At 36.3% G+C, this 18,358-nt stretch overlaps 1 protein-coding gene across 1 annotated transcript in view; it reads left to right on the top strand.

Moving 5' to 3' along the window:
* The first annotated feature begins 6,847 nt into the window (after positions 1-6,847).
* Positions 6,848-18,358, top strand: part of ptprna (protein tyrosine phosphatase receptor type Na) — a 35,733-nt gene continuing 24,222 nt past the window's right edge. Inside the window, exons 1-4 of the mRNA XM_065292879.2 lie at positions 6,848-7,293; positions 10,696-10,746; positions 15,583-15,693; positions 18,134-18,227. Of these exons, the coding sequence (XP_065148951.1) occupies positions 7,212-7,293; positions 10,696-10,746; positions 15,583-15,693; positions 18,134-18,227 (338 nt within the window). The 5' untranslated portion in view covers positions 6,848-7,211. The remainder of the gene's footprint in view (positions 7,294-10,695; positions 10,747-15,582; positions 15,694-18,133; positions 18,228-18,358) is intronic.

The following is an 18,358-nucleotide window of genomic DNA, read 5'->3' as shown; positions in this document are numbered from 1 at the left end:
CGTCAGCTATCATTACAAAACGAATTACGTATACAGACGATTATTCCAGAAAGCCATTTTACAGATCCATCACCTTTCCTAATTTATGTTACATTTATGCATGCGGCAGACACTTACAGTATGTGTACATTTTTTATTAACATATGTATTTCTAGATTCGAAACCCATGAGCTTTTTAATCCAATGCTCTACCACTGGGCTACACGGGGTCAGCGAAGCAGGACATGGGCCATGAACTCTTTATTAAAGGAACACGCCCACATTTTGGGAATTTAGCTTATTCACCGTATCCCCAAGAGTTAGATAAGTCCATACATACCTTTTTCATCTCCGTGCATGCTGTAACTCTGTCTGACGCAGCCCCCGCTAGCTTAGCTAGCATAAAGACAGGAAGTGAATGGCTCCAGCTAGCATACTCCTCCCAATAAGTGACAAAATAACGCAAACATTTTCCTATTTATGTGTTGTTATCAAGCACAGCGTGTAGAAATAACAAGGTCATATGAGCAGGGCCGCCTTAACCTAATGTGAGGCCCTGGGGCTGAGAGGTTTTGGAGGCCCCCCATACCCTCAATTTATAGTCTAATTAAAAAAAAAGTGTAATATCTAGGTAATCTACATCAAATAATGCATAAGTTTCTTTCAATACATAAAACAGTGAGTTTTCCCTCTTTGACCCAGAAAACACCATAATATCCATATATGTTTATTAACATATCACTGAGCCCACTTGAGCATAAACACAAGACACTTTATTTAACAACCATACACAGCAACTTGTGTTGAAAATAAAACAAAAATGTGTGAGAGTATATATGTTTATAAGCTTTATGTTTATATAGTTTTTGGAATATACAAATTTGCAGAAAATTGCCACTCACTAATTAAATGCTCAGCACAGTTTTAAATATATAAGAATTTTAAGTTAGTTTTAAATTGAAAATGCATTAATGTTAACAAAAGATAAGTCTTTATAAACAGAATCTTGTTTTTTAATCAGTTATTTATTTTGTAGGCTATTGAAGATATAGTATGAATTGTATTTAGTATTTATGCATACTACGCATGTAAAACGAACACGTATGAATATGCACAAAACAGACAGGGAACATACATGTATATAAGATCTTTAGATAAGGAGATAATAAATATGAATGGTGCGATCAGGGGATGATCATTTGAGATGGTCTTGTCGCGCTTTGACTTGCACATTTACCGTTTCGTCATCTTTCTAAACCAACAGATGTGTGTACTGTGAGCTAACGTCGCGTCAAACTACAGCGCTCCAGCTGCGCACGCGTCACTGATATAAACGCGAGTAAACTTAAACTTTATAACAACTAACAGCATTATGTGCGGGAACTCCTTTCTTTATTTGGCGGCACAGTATCATGCGCACAGTCTGAGAGACTTCTGAATGCCAGAGACGCAGCTGTAGGAGCACAGAGAGAGCGAGCGCGCGCGCGAAAGAGAGAGAGAGACCTGCACCTCAGTGCTTATTATGAAATTTCAGAAATCACTCTTTCATTTGTTGGTGGATTATTTCCCGTTTCTCTGTCACACTCAGTCTAACATGCAGGAATGCCAAGTTGACAACGCGCACTTAATTACATTACGCGGAATAGAAAAATCTGTTCCGTCTGATATTTTATTTCACGTTAAGTTACCACGGACCAATCAGCAGCCATGTAACGTGCAGTTAGAGTGATTGACAGATAACCTGACAAGTTACAAAACAATATGAACGTGAACTTGGGAGGCCCCTGAACTTGGGAGGCCCCTGGGCTTCAGCCCAGGTAAGCCCGTGCATTAAGGCGGCCTTGCATATGAGACACAGCCATCTTTTAACAGTATACATACAGGGAACTATATTCTCAGAAGGCGAAGCACTGCTACTTGGACGGAGTGATTTGCACAACTCTGAGCGAACTCTCTGCTCCTCACCAGGGGACTTCTCGGGTGCTGCGAGCAAATCACTCCGCCCATGTTGCAGTGCTTCACCTTCTGAGAATATAGTTCCCTGTATGTATACTGTTAATTAAAAGATGTCTGTGTCTCATATGACCTTGTTATTTCTACACGGTGTGACTATTCAAATCACAACACATAAATAGGAATATGTTTGTGTTATTTTGTCACTTATTGAGAGCAGTTTGCTAGCTGGAGCCATTCACTTCCAGTCTTTGTGCTAAGCTAAGCTAGCGGGGGCTGCGTCAGACAGAGTAACAGCACGCACGGAGATGAGAAAGGTATGTATGGACTTATCTAAGTCTGGGGGATATGGTGAATAAGCTAAATTCCCAAAATGTGAGCATGTTCCTTTAAAACAAAAAAATAGTGATATAAGTATACATTAGTGATATAAAATACATACAACGCCAAAAATACTGTTCTCTATACACAAATAGTCTGTGCTGGCTCTGTACTGTCCCGTAGGCCAGCCATAGTGACTAAGAGCCCAGTGTCACTTCTCAGCTGCTGTTCTAATATCTATTAATAGATCTCCAGTCTGAAACCCATCACCATTTCCTCAGGCCGTCTCGCTCTTCAACTCAGAACGCTTGACTAAGAATATTAGTTTGTTTACAGAATAAACAACATGAGTCAAAAGCTATTAATTTTAATGCAATTATGAGTCAGTACTCTATCTAAACGCATTTGTGTTAATGAAGTTATATGTTATTTGTGTCCCTGGTTTCGGAAAGTGCCTAGGGGAACTACTTATTTACTTATTCTAATAAATATTTACAGATTCGCACTGTCTACCTTAACCAGAAAATATATGAGTGAGAATGAAGAGTGTCCAACACTTAAAACTGTATGAGTTTCTTTCTTCTGTTGAACACAAAAGAAGGTATATTAATAAATGATGGTAAGCACACGGTTGATGGTACCCATTGACTTCCATACTAGTAGGAAAAACAAAGGAACTATGGAAGTCAATGGGTACCATCAACTGTGTATCATTTATCAATATCTTCTTATGCGTTCAAGACAAGAAAGAAACTCATACAGGTTTAGAACAATATGAGAGCGAGTGAATCATTTTTGGGTAAACTATCCCTTTAACCCAACAATCCTCTTCCAAGTGAGCTACAGGAACGCAGCATGTGTTCCAATACATAGTGCCACATCATGAGTGTAAAAATCACATTTATTTTTGGCGCATCATGAGATCAGGTTCAGGAAATTCTCAGAGGAATTCTGGGACGGGCATGTGTCACGAGGGAAGAATTGTGACAAGGACAGACCACGCAAAGTTTACGTTGCAAGGTAACCACATACAGAAATTCAGCTTTGCCCCCCACCTATAGCTGTCATTAATTTACTTAAATTATTCATTTTACAATATCTATGCACAGAGGAACTTATTATTACATTACATTATGTAATCTAATATAAATCAAATCACAATGCATACTGTTTATTGGTCTTTATTTGTCTGTCACATGCTTGGGAGTTAAACCTATGACATTGGTATTGCTGGCACTATGCATACCAGTTTTTACACAGGTACTTCCAATTTGTTGAAAGTTGTTACTATAAAAAACATAGATGCAAATAAATAGAACCAAATTTAACATTTGGATTTGAAATGAAATGATTGCTAATAAAATGGCTGACAGAATGACAAATAACTTTCTTTAAAGTCTTGGCATTTCATTGTGTGTAGGATTATAAAATGGATTAATTGACATTTTAATCTATTTTAAACCATTTCAAATGATAGTGACATTAAAATGCTCAAAGCTGTAAAAGACTGTGTTTTAGTTTCACTGACTGGTACAATAAATCACTTCATGTCAAATCATTAAGACTTAATATACTTTTGCATAACACGTGTCCTTGTCCCATACTAAATCAGTTTAAACTGTTTCTGCATTAGTATGACCTGTACAGATGACATGAAGACATAGGGGATTGGTAGTATAGATGTCAGGGGAATATAATGTCTAAATGCCAAGGCATGTGAACTCAAGGATATGCAGGGGATATGGGAAGTGATGGGACGTACCCAGTGGGTCATCTTTCAAAAACACCCTACGGCTGCCTCAGCAACCCACATAACAAACATTTACAGACTCCAACAAGTAAAATACCATGGGAGAGGATAATATAAACTTTAACCAGGCAACCATTTCAAACATGTAAAATATATAGAATCTGTCTGTTAAACATATGTGACCCTGTCTGCAAAATCTAGGTTAAAGTCTCATAATGTGATTATGATATTAGGAGCATTAAAATTTGGTTTCATTCATTGATTTCAGTCTTTGACATGAACTTATTAATTCATTAAAGATATCAAGGTTATATTTTCACACAATGTTATTTGCATTATGTAGTAGGATGATTTAATGTGGGTTTTCACAGACTGTGTGACATATAAGCAATTACTGAATTTTTGCTTTTCTGCCTAAAATAGCTCAAAATCATTCACTAGAAAATAGTTCAACATTTATATTAGACAATAAAAGTAATACTAAATACATTTTTTTTCCATGAAAACTAAAGATTTTGCATTGCAGAATTGATGAACATTATGTTTCTGAACATTATAACAAAAGGTGTATGGCAAAGTTTATGCTACAATGACGGTATCTGTACAGATGGTGGCAGCACATCTCTACCTAATCGGGTGCAAAGTCCACACCATTGAAACATTACATATTATTAATCTGAATCAGTGGCACATTAAAGGGATAGTTCACCCAAAATTTAAAATTCTGTTATTATTTACTTATCCGCATGTTGTTCTAAACCTGTTTGAATTTCTTTATTTGTTGAGCACACAGTAGATTGTACCCATTGACTTCCATAGTATTTGTTATTCCTACTATGGAAGTCAATGGGTACAGTCTACTGTGTGCTTAACATCAGGGTTGGGCAACGATACATCAAAATGTATTTTAAAATAAAATAGCAAATAGCTTAGTTTTGAGTGTATCAAAATAAACTATTGTATTTTTGTATTTTGAAAATACAAAAAAATATTATTTTACAAGGGTGCATGCAATTTCTTCGCAAACCTTTTTTCAGTTGGACGATCTATTGCTTCACCATTACATTGACTTTGATTGAGTCATGCAAAAATCTGACATTATGCAAGCGGGAACTAAGGGCCTACTTTGCATTAGCAACGCGGTCGTACTCCTATGCATGCCGTAGAGTGGTTCACAGTAAAAGCTGCTGCTACATGTAATTTTAGACCACTACACCAATATTGTGGCAGTAAAGGAAAACACTACCGTTTTTCAATATTTTACTATGTTCTTACCTCAACTTAGAAAAATTAATAGATACCTATCTTTTTCAATGCATACACTTAGTGTTTGTACAGCGCGTCATGAAATTGTTAGCATTTAGCCTAGACCTATTCATTCCTTAGGATCCAAACAGAGGATACAATATACTTCTAATTTTTTATCCGCTTAAAAAATTGCCACGTTTTATTTTGTGCCACCATACTTACTTGTGTAACTATTCATGTAACAGTCTATAAATAGGGAAAACATGGAAGTGTTTGGTGGCTTCTAAATTCATGTTCTTGTTCTTGTTTGGATCCTAAGGAATGAATGGGGCTAGGCTAAATGCTAACACATTCACGACGCGTTGTACAAAGATTAAGTGCACGCATTGAAAAAAGATAGGTATGTATTGAAGGTATTGCGGAGGATTTTCTTTCTCCGGGTGGATCATCAAGACTATTGGTCCTTCTAGTTGTCAATCAGGAGTGTTGTTCAATTGCATTTTTTTAAAAAGTGAAGAAGGCGGTTCTTTTCTCAAATTTGAGAAAATCCTCCGCTACACCTTAAATTCTTCTAAGTTGAGGTAAGAACATAGTACAATATTGAAAAACTGTGGTGTTTTCCTTTAAAATCCCAGTTGTTGTTGTTGTAAAACACAGACACGCTTTATGTTTTTCGTGCACAACCAACACAGGCTGAAAGTAGCAAGCTAAACTATTTAGCCTATAGCCTACTAAAACAACATGAACTGTTAAAAATTATAGCAAATTATGGAAAAAAATCATGAAAAGCTGGAAGCCTGCACATTTCTTACCTTGACCACCACCTTTCATACGGATCAATTTTCTGGTCTGGAGCTGGGCAAACTTTTCAGCAGGCACCAATCAGAGGCCACATTTCTATGATGTCATCATGTAGACTTCTTACAAAGTATTTTACAGTATTTTAAAAATGCAAAATTTTCATCAACCCTATCAATAATACAAATTACAAAATACTTTGTATTTGAAATACGTATTCATATCAAAAATATTGCCTATCCCTGCTTATACAATCATTTATCAAAATACCTTTTGTGTTCAACAGAATAAATAAACTCATACAGGTTTATAAGGATGAGTAAATAATAACAGAATTTTCATTTTTGGCTAAACTATCCCTTTAATTGCTAACATATATAATATTATAGCATCAATTTACTATACCATTTATATTGTGCGGTTATATAAATTATAACAAGTAAAAATATTAGCTTCTGCAGTCCCCAAACATGTTATTTAACCACAACATCAAAAACCCATTATTTTTTATAGGTAAACTAGCTAGAATATAGTGTGTATATAATAATGTATAGGCTGTAGTTATGTTGACCTTTTTCTTCCTCCATATAACACTCATACAAGATTCCATGATTTTTGTTTTTACACCACAATATACAGCCATTATCAGCAAACAAGGCAATAATCAGTAACATATAAAAATGTTAACAATTTGTTGAAGAAATATAGGCTACACCACATTTTAGTGAGACCAACAGCAGCAACAAAAAACATCAAAATGACATTTACGTCACAAGAAAGGGGATAAAGGAATGATAAAAAGAGCCAGTGTACATAAGTAGTAAAAAAAAATCACATATCAAAGAAAAAGATTAAAGGACTCCACATAAGTCTCTTGGGCTCGCTATGACGCAATTGCGGGTCTCCGCCACATCTCAGCAGGCAGAGCTGCGTGACTCCCGCTCCGGGTCCGCACCATATTTTCCGTACAGCCGTAAATGTCTTCGTGTGTTTATGATTGCCAAAAACCAAAGCCCACATTTAATATCTCTTACCTGACGCGCCCATCACTTGTGCTACAATCCTTTAGCACAAGCCTGCGTCAACGACAGACAAAATGTGGATTTAGGTTCCTGACGGAGGGCGAAACAAACAACGCTTGCTGACTTCAGTCCTGTGGATAATGAACATGATGCATCCAAGAGTATGGAGAGCTCTGTTTATCATGACCGTATTACACCAGCTCGGGATGGCAGGCAAATACGGTACGTAGCGTGAGAAAGTCTTGGTGAGATGTATGGAAAGATGCACAAATCGATTGACAGCATTTCAGTTTCATGGCATATGGACCAATGAGACAGACATTGTGCACTGGTGTGGTTTTTTAAGGCCTGTGTCAATTAGTTGTCTGGATGTTTCTAATTTGCCTCTTTGTAGCAACCTGCAAGAAAGTGCTTGCAAATACAGCAACTCGCTTTAGCTCATGGGCCTTTTTGCGTTTATTTGACGTGGGATCAAGATGTGTCTTTGCAATCTTTGCAGTCTTGAGTGTATTTTGTCTGTTCCCATACGTTGTTTAGCTGTATAGTGGTCAAGTCCTGCCACGATAACTGATTTACCAGGGCACTGGAACTACTTATTTTACACATGCAACGGAAGTTTTATTGGTCTGAATGGTAAAGCGAACTGTTTCCAGTCATCACGCAACTGGTGTTACTGGGCTGCCTGGAGACAAGCAGTCATTCAGCTGCATGGGAGCGTTTCAGCACCACGGAGAGGGGCAGAATTCAGATTAGTTATTTTTCAAAGCATTCATTCATTTTGTGTTTAACAAGCTTTAAATCCCTAGTATGTCCCTTTCACCTTAATTAAAACATTGTCATGTTAGCAACAAAACAATGTTCATTAGCCTACTTTCCATCCATTTTTTAGTCAATAGAAACACCATTTTCTTCTCTGTAGTATCCTTGGCGACACGTCGGCGAAACGGAAACAGTGACCCCTATAAGAAAAACAAATCGTGCTCCTGAATAATCTATGTCGTATTAGCGTGCTTATTGATAAGTATCACTTTGATTCCCGTGCGTTTTTTTTCACAAGTCCGCTGTTATTTCGTTTATTCCTGCGTTATTCGTGCTTATCACTCGGCGCTCTAGCATACTCGATTTTGATTGGCCAATCGCGACATTAAGAAGTCGGTTATTCCCCAATAACAAACGCTGAAACTGATAACACACCGCTCATCCGGGTAACGCGAGACATCTTGACCTGTGATATTACTCCGCTGTCTCGCATGCCTGTTTTGAATTTGTTACAAATGAGCCAACAAAGTATTTCAAATCAATATTTTGTGTCCAATTATTTATTCATGTGGATCCAGTCGGTTGTTCTTGCAAATTTAACCCAGGCAGGGGGAGTATGAAGCCAGAGGCAAAGCAAACACCCCTACGTGTAAATTTACAACTGTAATTTCAATATGGTAGGGCTAAACAGCAGAATTTTAATTTACTTATGGTCCAAACATCCTCAGGTACACTCTCAGAATAATAGGTACAAGAAAGTACAAAAGTTGTGGTACATTTTTAAAAGTACACTTTTGTACCCAAAAGGTGCATATTGGTGCCTTTGGTACACACTTTAGTAGCACATAGCTGCTACCTCAAAGGTACATATCTGTCCCAAATGGTAAATATTAGGACCTTAATAAAAGGTACAGTCGCACTGACAACATTTGTGTCTTTTTTCTGATAGTGTACAGTAGGGCTGGGCAAAAAAATCGATTTTTCGATTAATCGTTTTTTAAAACGTGGTCGATTCAGAATCGATTCTCAAAGAGCAGAATCCATTTTTTTTCTTTCATATTTGTTTCTGAAAGATTAACGTTAATAGAATTACTATTCTTCTTCACTAGATGTCACCCTTTTTTTTGCCTTGCGCGATGTTACCAAGGAGCGAGAGGCAAGCCTGTCATTCATTCATGGTTTCAGGTGCTTCATCAATTTTATTAATTTCCCACTTGTAACCTGCTGTTCACTGTTCTTTTTATTAACATAGTATTTGTATTAAATCTATATTCATTGAGTTGAATCGAGAATTGAGTATAAAAACCACCCCAAGAACCGGAATCGAAAATTGAATTGAGAATCGAAATCGAATCGAGTTGATAGCCTGTGAATCGAAATCGAATCGATCTGGAAAATCTGAATCGATACCCAGCCCTAGTGTACAGTAGACTATTTGACTTTGTCGTTTTTGATGTCACTAACAAGGGTGTTTGCAATCCCCCTGACATTTTTACACCCACCTCCCTTTTATACCAGGCGCTTCTGTCTCTCAATTTATGACACTGATTGCTTGTTTTAGGAAGCAGTGACTCAATATGTCCATATGCTAGCCCACACTTCAGGAACAGAAATGTGCTGAGAACACTAACATTCATCTAGTGCAGTTGTTAAAAAGTAATGATTATGGGTTATAACATTGTTTAATGTATAAACTCCTTCATATGAATAAACAAAATATTAATTTAAAAAGAAAACGTAATGCATTGCAAAGATATGCCAAACCATAAAGATGACATTTGGATTTTTGGGACATTGTTTTTTAAGACAACATTTGCAATGTTTGTTTGTTTGAGTCTAAACTTGGGTATATTTATGTCTTTGATGTCAGTGCAGTTTTTATTATTAGTCCAATGTAAAACTGTGTCTGATGCTTTTGTGTTTTTTACTAACGTGGTGACTCAACAATCAGAAATATGGAAATGTCAGGCTGACTCTTCCTGTCACGTTAAGTTTTCTACATTTTCTGACTTTTAAAGACCAACTAAAGTGCCTTGAAATGCGCCTATTTGTTTATTGTATTGACATAATTTCCAATCAGGGTGGGACACATCAAATAGCCAAGAGCGTTTAGTTACCTCCCAGCCTGAAATCTGATGAGAAGCTGAATGATGTCATAAAAATCACTGGTCCTTATTTGCAGAAGTCAGAGACTGTAAGTTAACTATTCTCACTAGTCAAGTCAAAAAACATTCATTTTGATTTCATAAAGACTTTAAGGCTGGTGGAAATGAGCAGATTTGCATTTATATTATAAGAGGTGTTTTTTTCTGCTGCTTGCTTTGGTTGCTGTATGTGTCATTCTACTGTGTGCTTCATAACCTTTAAAGTGTCTGCATCTGTTTTAATGCCAGTTCTGGCTTTGTTCTTCCTCAGTTTTATCAGCCTTTGAGGTTTTATCTGTGTTTGTCCTGCTCAGTTCCCCAGACAGCAGTGCTGTTGGCCAGCCTGGTGTTTCCCACACACACACACACACACGCTTCAGACAAACATACACACCCATATACACAGTCAAGCACAGTTAGGTCATGCTCACTGGTAGTCATGTTGCCATTTTTATTTGATCAGCTGCGTTCAACACATGCCAAGATCTTTCCTCCTCATTTCATCAGCCTACGCAGCAGTTCTGCATCTTAAAAAGCAAAGCTATCTGCTGCCATTATAGGCCATAATGAATAAAGGACTCTTGTTATTGATATATAAGTTATTCTTTAAATGTTTTTGTGTTTTAAGATGTAAATCTCATTCCAGTGAGTCCAGTTCAGATTTTTTTTTTAATTATAATGTAATCCTGCTTATTCTTATTATTCTCTGTCTCAAATTTAGGCTGTTTGTTTGAGAAGAGGCTGTGCTCCAGGGAGCAGTTTTGCTCTGATGGTGAGTATCACACTAGTTGAGCACTATTGCATAGATATATAAATCTCTGTAGTTCTGACACACATGGATATGGGCCGGTTGATGTTCCTGTAGCATCTGCGATGATCATTATATGACCCAACAGCTCTGCTACATCCTGCTAAGACGTGGAAGCCACATACACATGGCTAAATCATTTACACTACAGGAAGTTTCACTTCAATCTGTTCACATTAGTCAACAGTAATGAACATTGTGTTGGCGTATGGTGGAACAGGAATGGTATTTGTGTCAACACGTCATGTAGATCTTAACTAAGACTTAACTAAGAGATTCTGTGGGGTCCAAAAGTCTGATATCACTTTTGCAATTTACTGCAAAATAGATTTTGGCATAATATAGGCTTGGGCGGTTTCCAAATTTTGATACCGTCAAACCTCCCCCCTGTTTTACCTCGGTATACGGTATTACCGTGAGTAATTATAAAATGATGACGTAACCCCTCGTTCAGACAGCCAGCGACGTTATCGCTGCTTATTACACGGCTCTCTGGAATGCTTGATTCTGATTGGTCAGTTGAGACATTTGCAGGTTCGTTCTTTTCAAATAATAACCGCTCCAAAGTAATAACGCATAGCCGGTACTACTTGTATGTTTAAAATCGCTCCGCGCCAATAAAGATTACTGTTTGGCGCCATCTTGTGACAAACACTGGACAACCATAATTTTAACATGTACAGAAAAAACAAAACATTTAAACAGTGGATAGAAGAACGAACAACGACAAGACACAGACAGCTTACTGAGACTGAACTTGACAAAATAGAGCATGACAGCTACGAAGCCAACACACAAAAAAATACAGAATGGGCATTAAAACTTCTCAAAGACTGGTTAAAAGAGAAAAAATGGAGACAGACAAGTATGAAGCAGAGGATCTTAATAAGGTATTATGATCATTTTATGCATCTGTGCAAAGTTTCGCTGAAGGATAAAAATGTTAATTTAAAACAAATATGCCAATAAAATGTTTCAAATTCATATTCATGTCCAGTTTTTTTTCTTATGTGGCAAGTAGCCGTGTAATAAGCGGGATAATGTAGAGGCAGCCGGTAGTTATCGGGAAATAAGCCCCTTCAGTGTGATACAAGACCCTCCGCTTCGCGTCGGGTCCTGATCACACTGTCGGGGCTTATTTCCCGATAACTACCGGCTGCCTCTACATTATCCCTTACGTGTCGCCCGTCTCTTTTTTTGAGCCGTTTCTAAATCTGCTTGTCATAAACAAATGAGTACCATCCACGCCAGTACCTGACAAGAGAAGGATGACGTGAACTCCACTGCTTCGTTCTCATTGGGAGTCGCTCCCGTAATTCGTTCGACATTTGCATAAAGTTTAACTTTTCTTAACTTTCTTGCGTCGCTGATGCACACACAAATCAATTTAATTAAATCACATTGCCCGAACAACTTTTAATAGCAAAGAGCAGCTTATAAAAAAGTGCAAACAGACCCATTCGCGTTCACCTTTTAGTTGCACAACCACGCATCCGCATTTTAGGCGTTAAATAAATTATATTTAATATTTGATCGTTTTCTGCTATATAAGTGCATTGTTTTTTTATGACGGTATTGAAACTGATACCTTTGCTATTTTTTAAATACCACGGTATACCATATTACTGCCCAAGCATAGCATAATATATTTAAAATACTTGTTTGAAAGAAGATTTCCTGAATTTTGTAGCACTGGACTGCCAACCTCTTGTTTTAAAGACAGCATGCACTTAAATTCAACATGGATTTATAACCCAATGATGTACAAAAGAGTAAACAAGGCCAATGGCACACATTTGCTTACAGTTACATTGAAATAACGCAGCTGTTGTTTCTTTTAAATGTTAAAATTGCAAAATGTCTACATGCAATTAAATGCAACACTATCCCACTGTGCATTACATTTATTTTGATATCAGTCTTGAATAAACACTGCTATGTATGTAACACTTTACAGTAAGTTTGTATTTTAATGCATTAGCTAACCTGAACTAATAGTTAACAATACTTTTTACAGTATTTATTAATTTTAACTCATGCATATACAAATACATATATGCATAATAATAACTAATTGAAGAACAATAGGGTCCTCACACCCCGGTGTGCTCGGGCCCTAATAAATAACTGTTAACATTAGTTAATGCAGAATTAACTAACATGAACAATTGTATTGGCATTAACTAAAATTAACATTTTTATTAACATTGTTATTGTTAGTTTGTGTTAACTAATGCATTAGTGTTAACAAATACAACCTTATTATAAGTGTTATCTTATTGTACAAGACTGCAGTCATCTAAAAATGACTGGAAGGATAGTTTCACATATCCTCGTTTTTTTTACTCGTCCCTGGGATTTACCTAAGCGTGTACTACACAAGCCATGAGCCACTAGTATTCTGTCACCTGCTCTTTTCTCTCACCATCAAGCCCCACCCACTCCTGGTTCACGTCCCCTTGGTAACGGTGACATCATCAAGCTCATGGATGCTGGGAGTACACCCCCACAATCACTGATGACTCACAACCCTATGCTTACGCACACAATCACGTCTCTGCCGCACTCGTACGCACTCGTACATTTACATATCCACGCGTATACCTGCACATTCAGAAGCGTTGACAAAGACCCAAAGGTCTCTTTCAGATGCGTTTCAAAGCCTGGTCTTGAAAATACAATGACGTTTATCTGGCTTCTGTGTTTCTAGGCTCATAAACTGACGACATGGGTTGATAATGTACACTGTATATTCATAGATTTATTATATAGATAAAAAACTTTATTCATATTTATTCCTTTAACATTCATTCGTATTTGTATTTATTCAGTCTGATGATTATTGTTTGCTGTTCAAGTTCTGTTTGGCGAGTTTATAGACTTTAGTTAGACATCTGGTTTTTGTTAAGGTGTCCGTGTTACAGTGTAATTATATATTAATTAACAACATACACTTACTATTTTCTTAAAAAAAACTTGGTTGGTTTAACCCACAGTTGGATAAATACTGGACAGAACCAACTGCTGGGTTATAAATAAACATATGCTGGGTGGTTTTGCCCCAAATGCTGGCTTGTTTCAACCTGTGGTTGGGTAACAGCAATCCAGCATAGGTTTATTTATAACCCAACAGTTGGTTCTGTCACACAACCATGAGTGAAAATGTGTTAGGATTAGGATTTGGTTTAATGTTAGTTGCATGTATTATGCATGATGTTAATGATATTACACTAACACTAAAATAAAAAAAAATGTAATAAAAAAAATGCTGGATTCTTTTAAATGCAGTGTTTGGTCATAGAGGGACAAATCCAGTCGTTGGGTTAAATTAACCCAGAAAATGTTTATATTTAACAATGGGCATACAGTAGCATACTGTAGTTTAAAATTACAACCTACCAGGTTGGGTTCATCCCTTTTGACTCAACTATGGGTCAGACACATCACAGTTATGCCATAGAAAAAACATTTTGGGTTCACAAAGAACCTACAACAGTACAAGAACCTTTTTTTAAACAGATAGGTTTTTAAAGGTTATTTTTGGAAGCATTCACCCAAAAATGGTTCCTCTATAGCAGTGGTTTTCAAACTGGGGGCCGCGAGATGGTGCCAGGGGGGCCCCAGTTTTATGACATTTTATGAAATACATTAATTTATCATGAATTCTGTGTAATTAAACCTTAAAAAAAATAAGGCTACTAACCAAAAGCACTACTTTTTGTATAATTTAATGTTTTTTTTTTTTAAATGTTGAGTTTTAGAACAGTTTCTGTCACAAATTTTCTTTGGGGGGCCGCAAAAAAGAATGCACCATACACAAGGGGGGCCACACACTGAAAAGGTTTGGGAACCACTGCTCTATAGCACCTTTATTTTAAAGAGTATACTATAGTAAGTGTAACATGTAACAAAGACATCTTGGTGAAATAAATAATGGAAATAGAGCAATAAATGTATATCTATCTTTTGATTTTACTTGTTTTATGGCTCAGAGCTATTAAAATAACAAAACATTTATTAATTATGTATGCACTGTATGAATGTGTTCGTTGGTCTGTGTCCACTGTACATTTATGGGTTAAATATTGTATGGTATGGCACAAAAGGGAATTCTGAAGAACACGTGAAAGACATCTGTCATGATTCTTTATGTTTACATTTTGAGAGAGGATGCATGCATGATAAGTTTAGTCTGTGTGCCCTGTGTGAGTTACACCTTCGCTTGACCAAAGCGAGGGTGTGACATCAGTTCTACTGGGTCACTCCTGTTACGATGTAATAATCTGCTGTGTATTTCCATGCCCCAGGTCAACTGATCTATCTCCCCTGTAGTCCTCTCACATCTCCATCTGTACTATAAATAGCCGTGAGTCATGTTGATGAAAGACCTGCTCTGAGAGGTAGAAAATGGTTGGGTTTGTGCTCATACAGTATGTGTTAGGGGATCAACTCAGTCCTTTTTTTAAACCACATAACTGGAGGTTTAGTCAGAGATGAGTCAGTGGTTTATGTGTAGGAAGTGAGTGTGTATGAGTGTGTGTGCGGGGGCTGAATATCCTATGGGTGTTTGTTATCTAATTTTTCATTTATGGGATATTTTGGTTGTGGCATTTTGATGTGTTTACAGTCACCATACATTAAAATACATCTCTTTTACTGACAGTAACCTTTGAGGATGCTGTAGCTCATAGGCAAATTATTTATTTTTGACATCAAAAAGATTGTATAAAGAATGTTTATCTAGTGTAGTTTTGGATATGTGTTAAATCTGAATGATGTGTGTGTGTGTTTGTGTAACAGACAGGCTCTTTGGGCAGTGTCGGAGCTCCAGACATGATCAGGTTCAGTACCAGGTCTCTGTTCCTGTTCTTCAGAGACTACAGGAAGTGCTCAAGCAGTTAATGATTCAGGGTACGTTAATCGCACATACACATTAAATTATTTAATAAATTGTTTTTCATTAATTTGTGTTAAATTTAAGGCGGGGTGCATGATCTCTAAAAATCAATGTTGACATTTGAAATCACCTAAACAAACACGCCCCTACTCCAATAGAATATGGACCTTCTTTTGATAGACCCGCCCCACACAATCCAGTCTCACGAAATGTGGTTATATTGTCACGTGAATTATTGAATTTTTTTTTGTGATATTATCACAAATTTCCGCATTTTTTGTGATCGTATAACGAATTCCTGTTTTCGTGTGATTATCACATTGGTTACTAAACTGTTTTGTCCTATTTTCTTACCATTGTCACTTAGGTTTAGGGTTAGATTTACATAAAATGACATCCTTACCCAAACACAACTCTAAACCCAACACCAGGCGACATATAACAAAATAAATCCGAAAATAAAGTATAAACCAATACACAAAGTGACATTCTAATGCAAACACCAAATCTAACCCTAAACTAAAGCGACAATGGTTTGAAAATAGGAAAAAGCTGTTGAGTAACCAATACGTGATAATCACACAAAAACATAAAATTTGTTATACGATCATGAACAAATGTGAAAACTTGTGATAATATCATGAAAAAAGAATAAAAAATGTACGTGACTATATCACAAACCTCCGTGAGACTGTGTAGCCCCACACAAATGCAACCCAGGCAACGATGTTGGTTAGTACACTCTAAAAATGGCTGGGTTATTTTTGACCCATAATGGGTAAATAGTTGACAGAATACTTGCTGGGTTGAAAATTGACCAACTGCTGGGTTATTATACCCCATAGTTGCATAACAACAACCCAACATTGGGTAATTTTTAACCCAGCACATGTTCTGACCAATATTTACCCATTATGGGTCAAAAATAACCCAGCCATTTTTAGAGTGACACGCACCTTACTGCTGATTGGCTACAAGTGTGTTTTGGTACTTGGCCCGAGTGCCTTTTCCAAAGTGTTTTTCAAAAATCATACACCATGCCTTTAAAGGGATAGTTTACTACAAAATGAAAATTAACTCATTTTACACACCCTCAAACTGAAGTGATTGTTTTTTGTAAGGAAACATTTGTATTTCCAAGATTATAAACTATGGCCATATGCGTGTTTGTAAGAGGGTTTAGATCAGGTGAAAGGCTTTGCCTCAGAAAACATTTAATAACTGTATGGATTAGTTTTTGATTGATGGATGCACTTACAGTAAAATGGGGCACTATCCAATGGCATTATAAATCTGAAAAGATGGTGCACTCTAAAAAAAGTGCACTGCATATTTAATCAATTTGGTTATGCAAGTAAATTGAATTGACTATTTTAAGTTTTTGACAAAAAATAGTTGATATAACTTATAAACAAGTTGAAACTTTATTTGTTAAGTCAAAGTTAAAAAAACAACAACTTGTGTTGATGATTTTTTTACAGTCTGGCTGATAAATGGAGCAATAGATTTATTCACTGGTATTTATTTTCATCACTACTTGAATGTGGTTTTTAAAATGACAACACTGTTTTGGCTGTTTTTTAATTATACCTTTTTTTGCAAACTTGTAACAGTTTTTTGTACAAGCTTTACTCAAATAAATATAAAATAAATTCAGCAAATTTTGTAAAGCAACTTCACAGAAAATACATTACAAACAAACAGAGGCATAAGAAAAAACATTACAGATATAAGGGATAAAGAAATGTAAAATTATAAAATACACTTTGTTATTGCAGTAGATGTACTGTACTTTAGCAATACCAACTGTAGAGATAATTATAGGATTGTAATCATATTTTAACTTAAAAAAAAATTGCATACATAACATGCTGTCTGATATATTAGAAACAAAGATGATGGTGGAAGTACAGACAGCAAAGCTAAGTATTGCACTTAATCCGGGAATAGATGTACTGTTAAAATGTATATCTTAAGTGCACTAACTGAAAATGTAAATGCATACATTTTAATATAAACAAACATTTCAGAGAATTCCAATATTTGACACCTTATTGATTTTTATAAATTTTTGAAGTTTGTAGAAAAGAAGTACTTTCAGTTGCTATCTGATTGTGAACGTTTTCCACATAAGATCTAAAGTAAAAAACAAGCAATTGATTACATTACCATCTCAGTGTCGAGCTGGATCGATCGCATGCATGATTTGGCATCTAAGGTTTCATACAGTACTTCTTTTCAAGGTGAAAAGCACACCCACACCAAAACATACACTGATTTCCTCTGGTAATAAAGCCACCGATTAGATGTTTCCTGTCATCTCACTGTAAAAAAGTTAAAATAGCTTGTTTTTTAAGTTTACTTTTTTAAGTTTTGACTTGTGATAACTTAACATGTTGTTTGCAGATCATTTCTTACAGTGGGTTTGCATGAAGTGTTTGTATGTGTGTGCAGGATTCTCCTGGCAGAATGACATCACCCAGCACATTATTGCTAAAGAGCTGAGTCGTATTCCTCACACGCGCACACAAAAGACCCAGAATGCACAGTGAGTACCAGTATATCAAAAACAATCCAATGATAATGTTCATAATGGACCATATCAGATCCATTAATAAATACTGTTTAAGCTATTATTGCTGGAAAACCTAATAACAGTGTGAGACATCATATGAAATC

Source organism: Paramisgurnus dabryanus, chromosome 15 (genome assembly GCF_030506205.2).
Source record: "Paramisgurnus dabryanus chromosome 15, PD_genome_1.1, whole genome shotgun sequence".
Taxonomy (NCBI): Eukaryota; Metazoa; Chordata; class Actinopteri; order Cypriniformes; family Cobitidae; genus Paramisgurnus; species Paramisgurnus dabryanus.
Note: the sequence above shows the minus strand (reverse complement) of the source record. Positions and strands in the feature narration are given on the sequence as shown.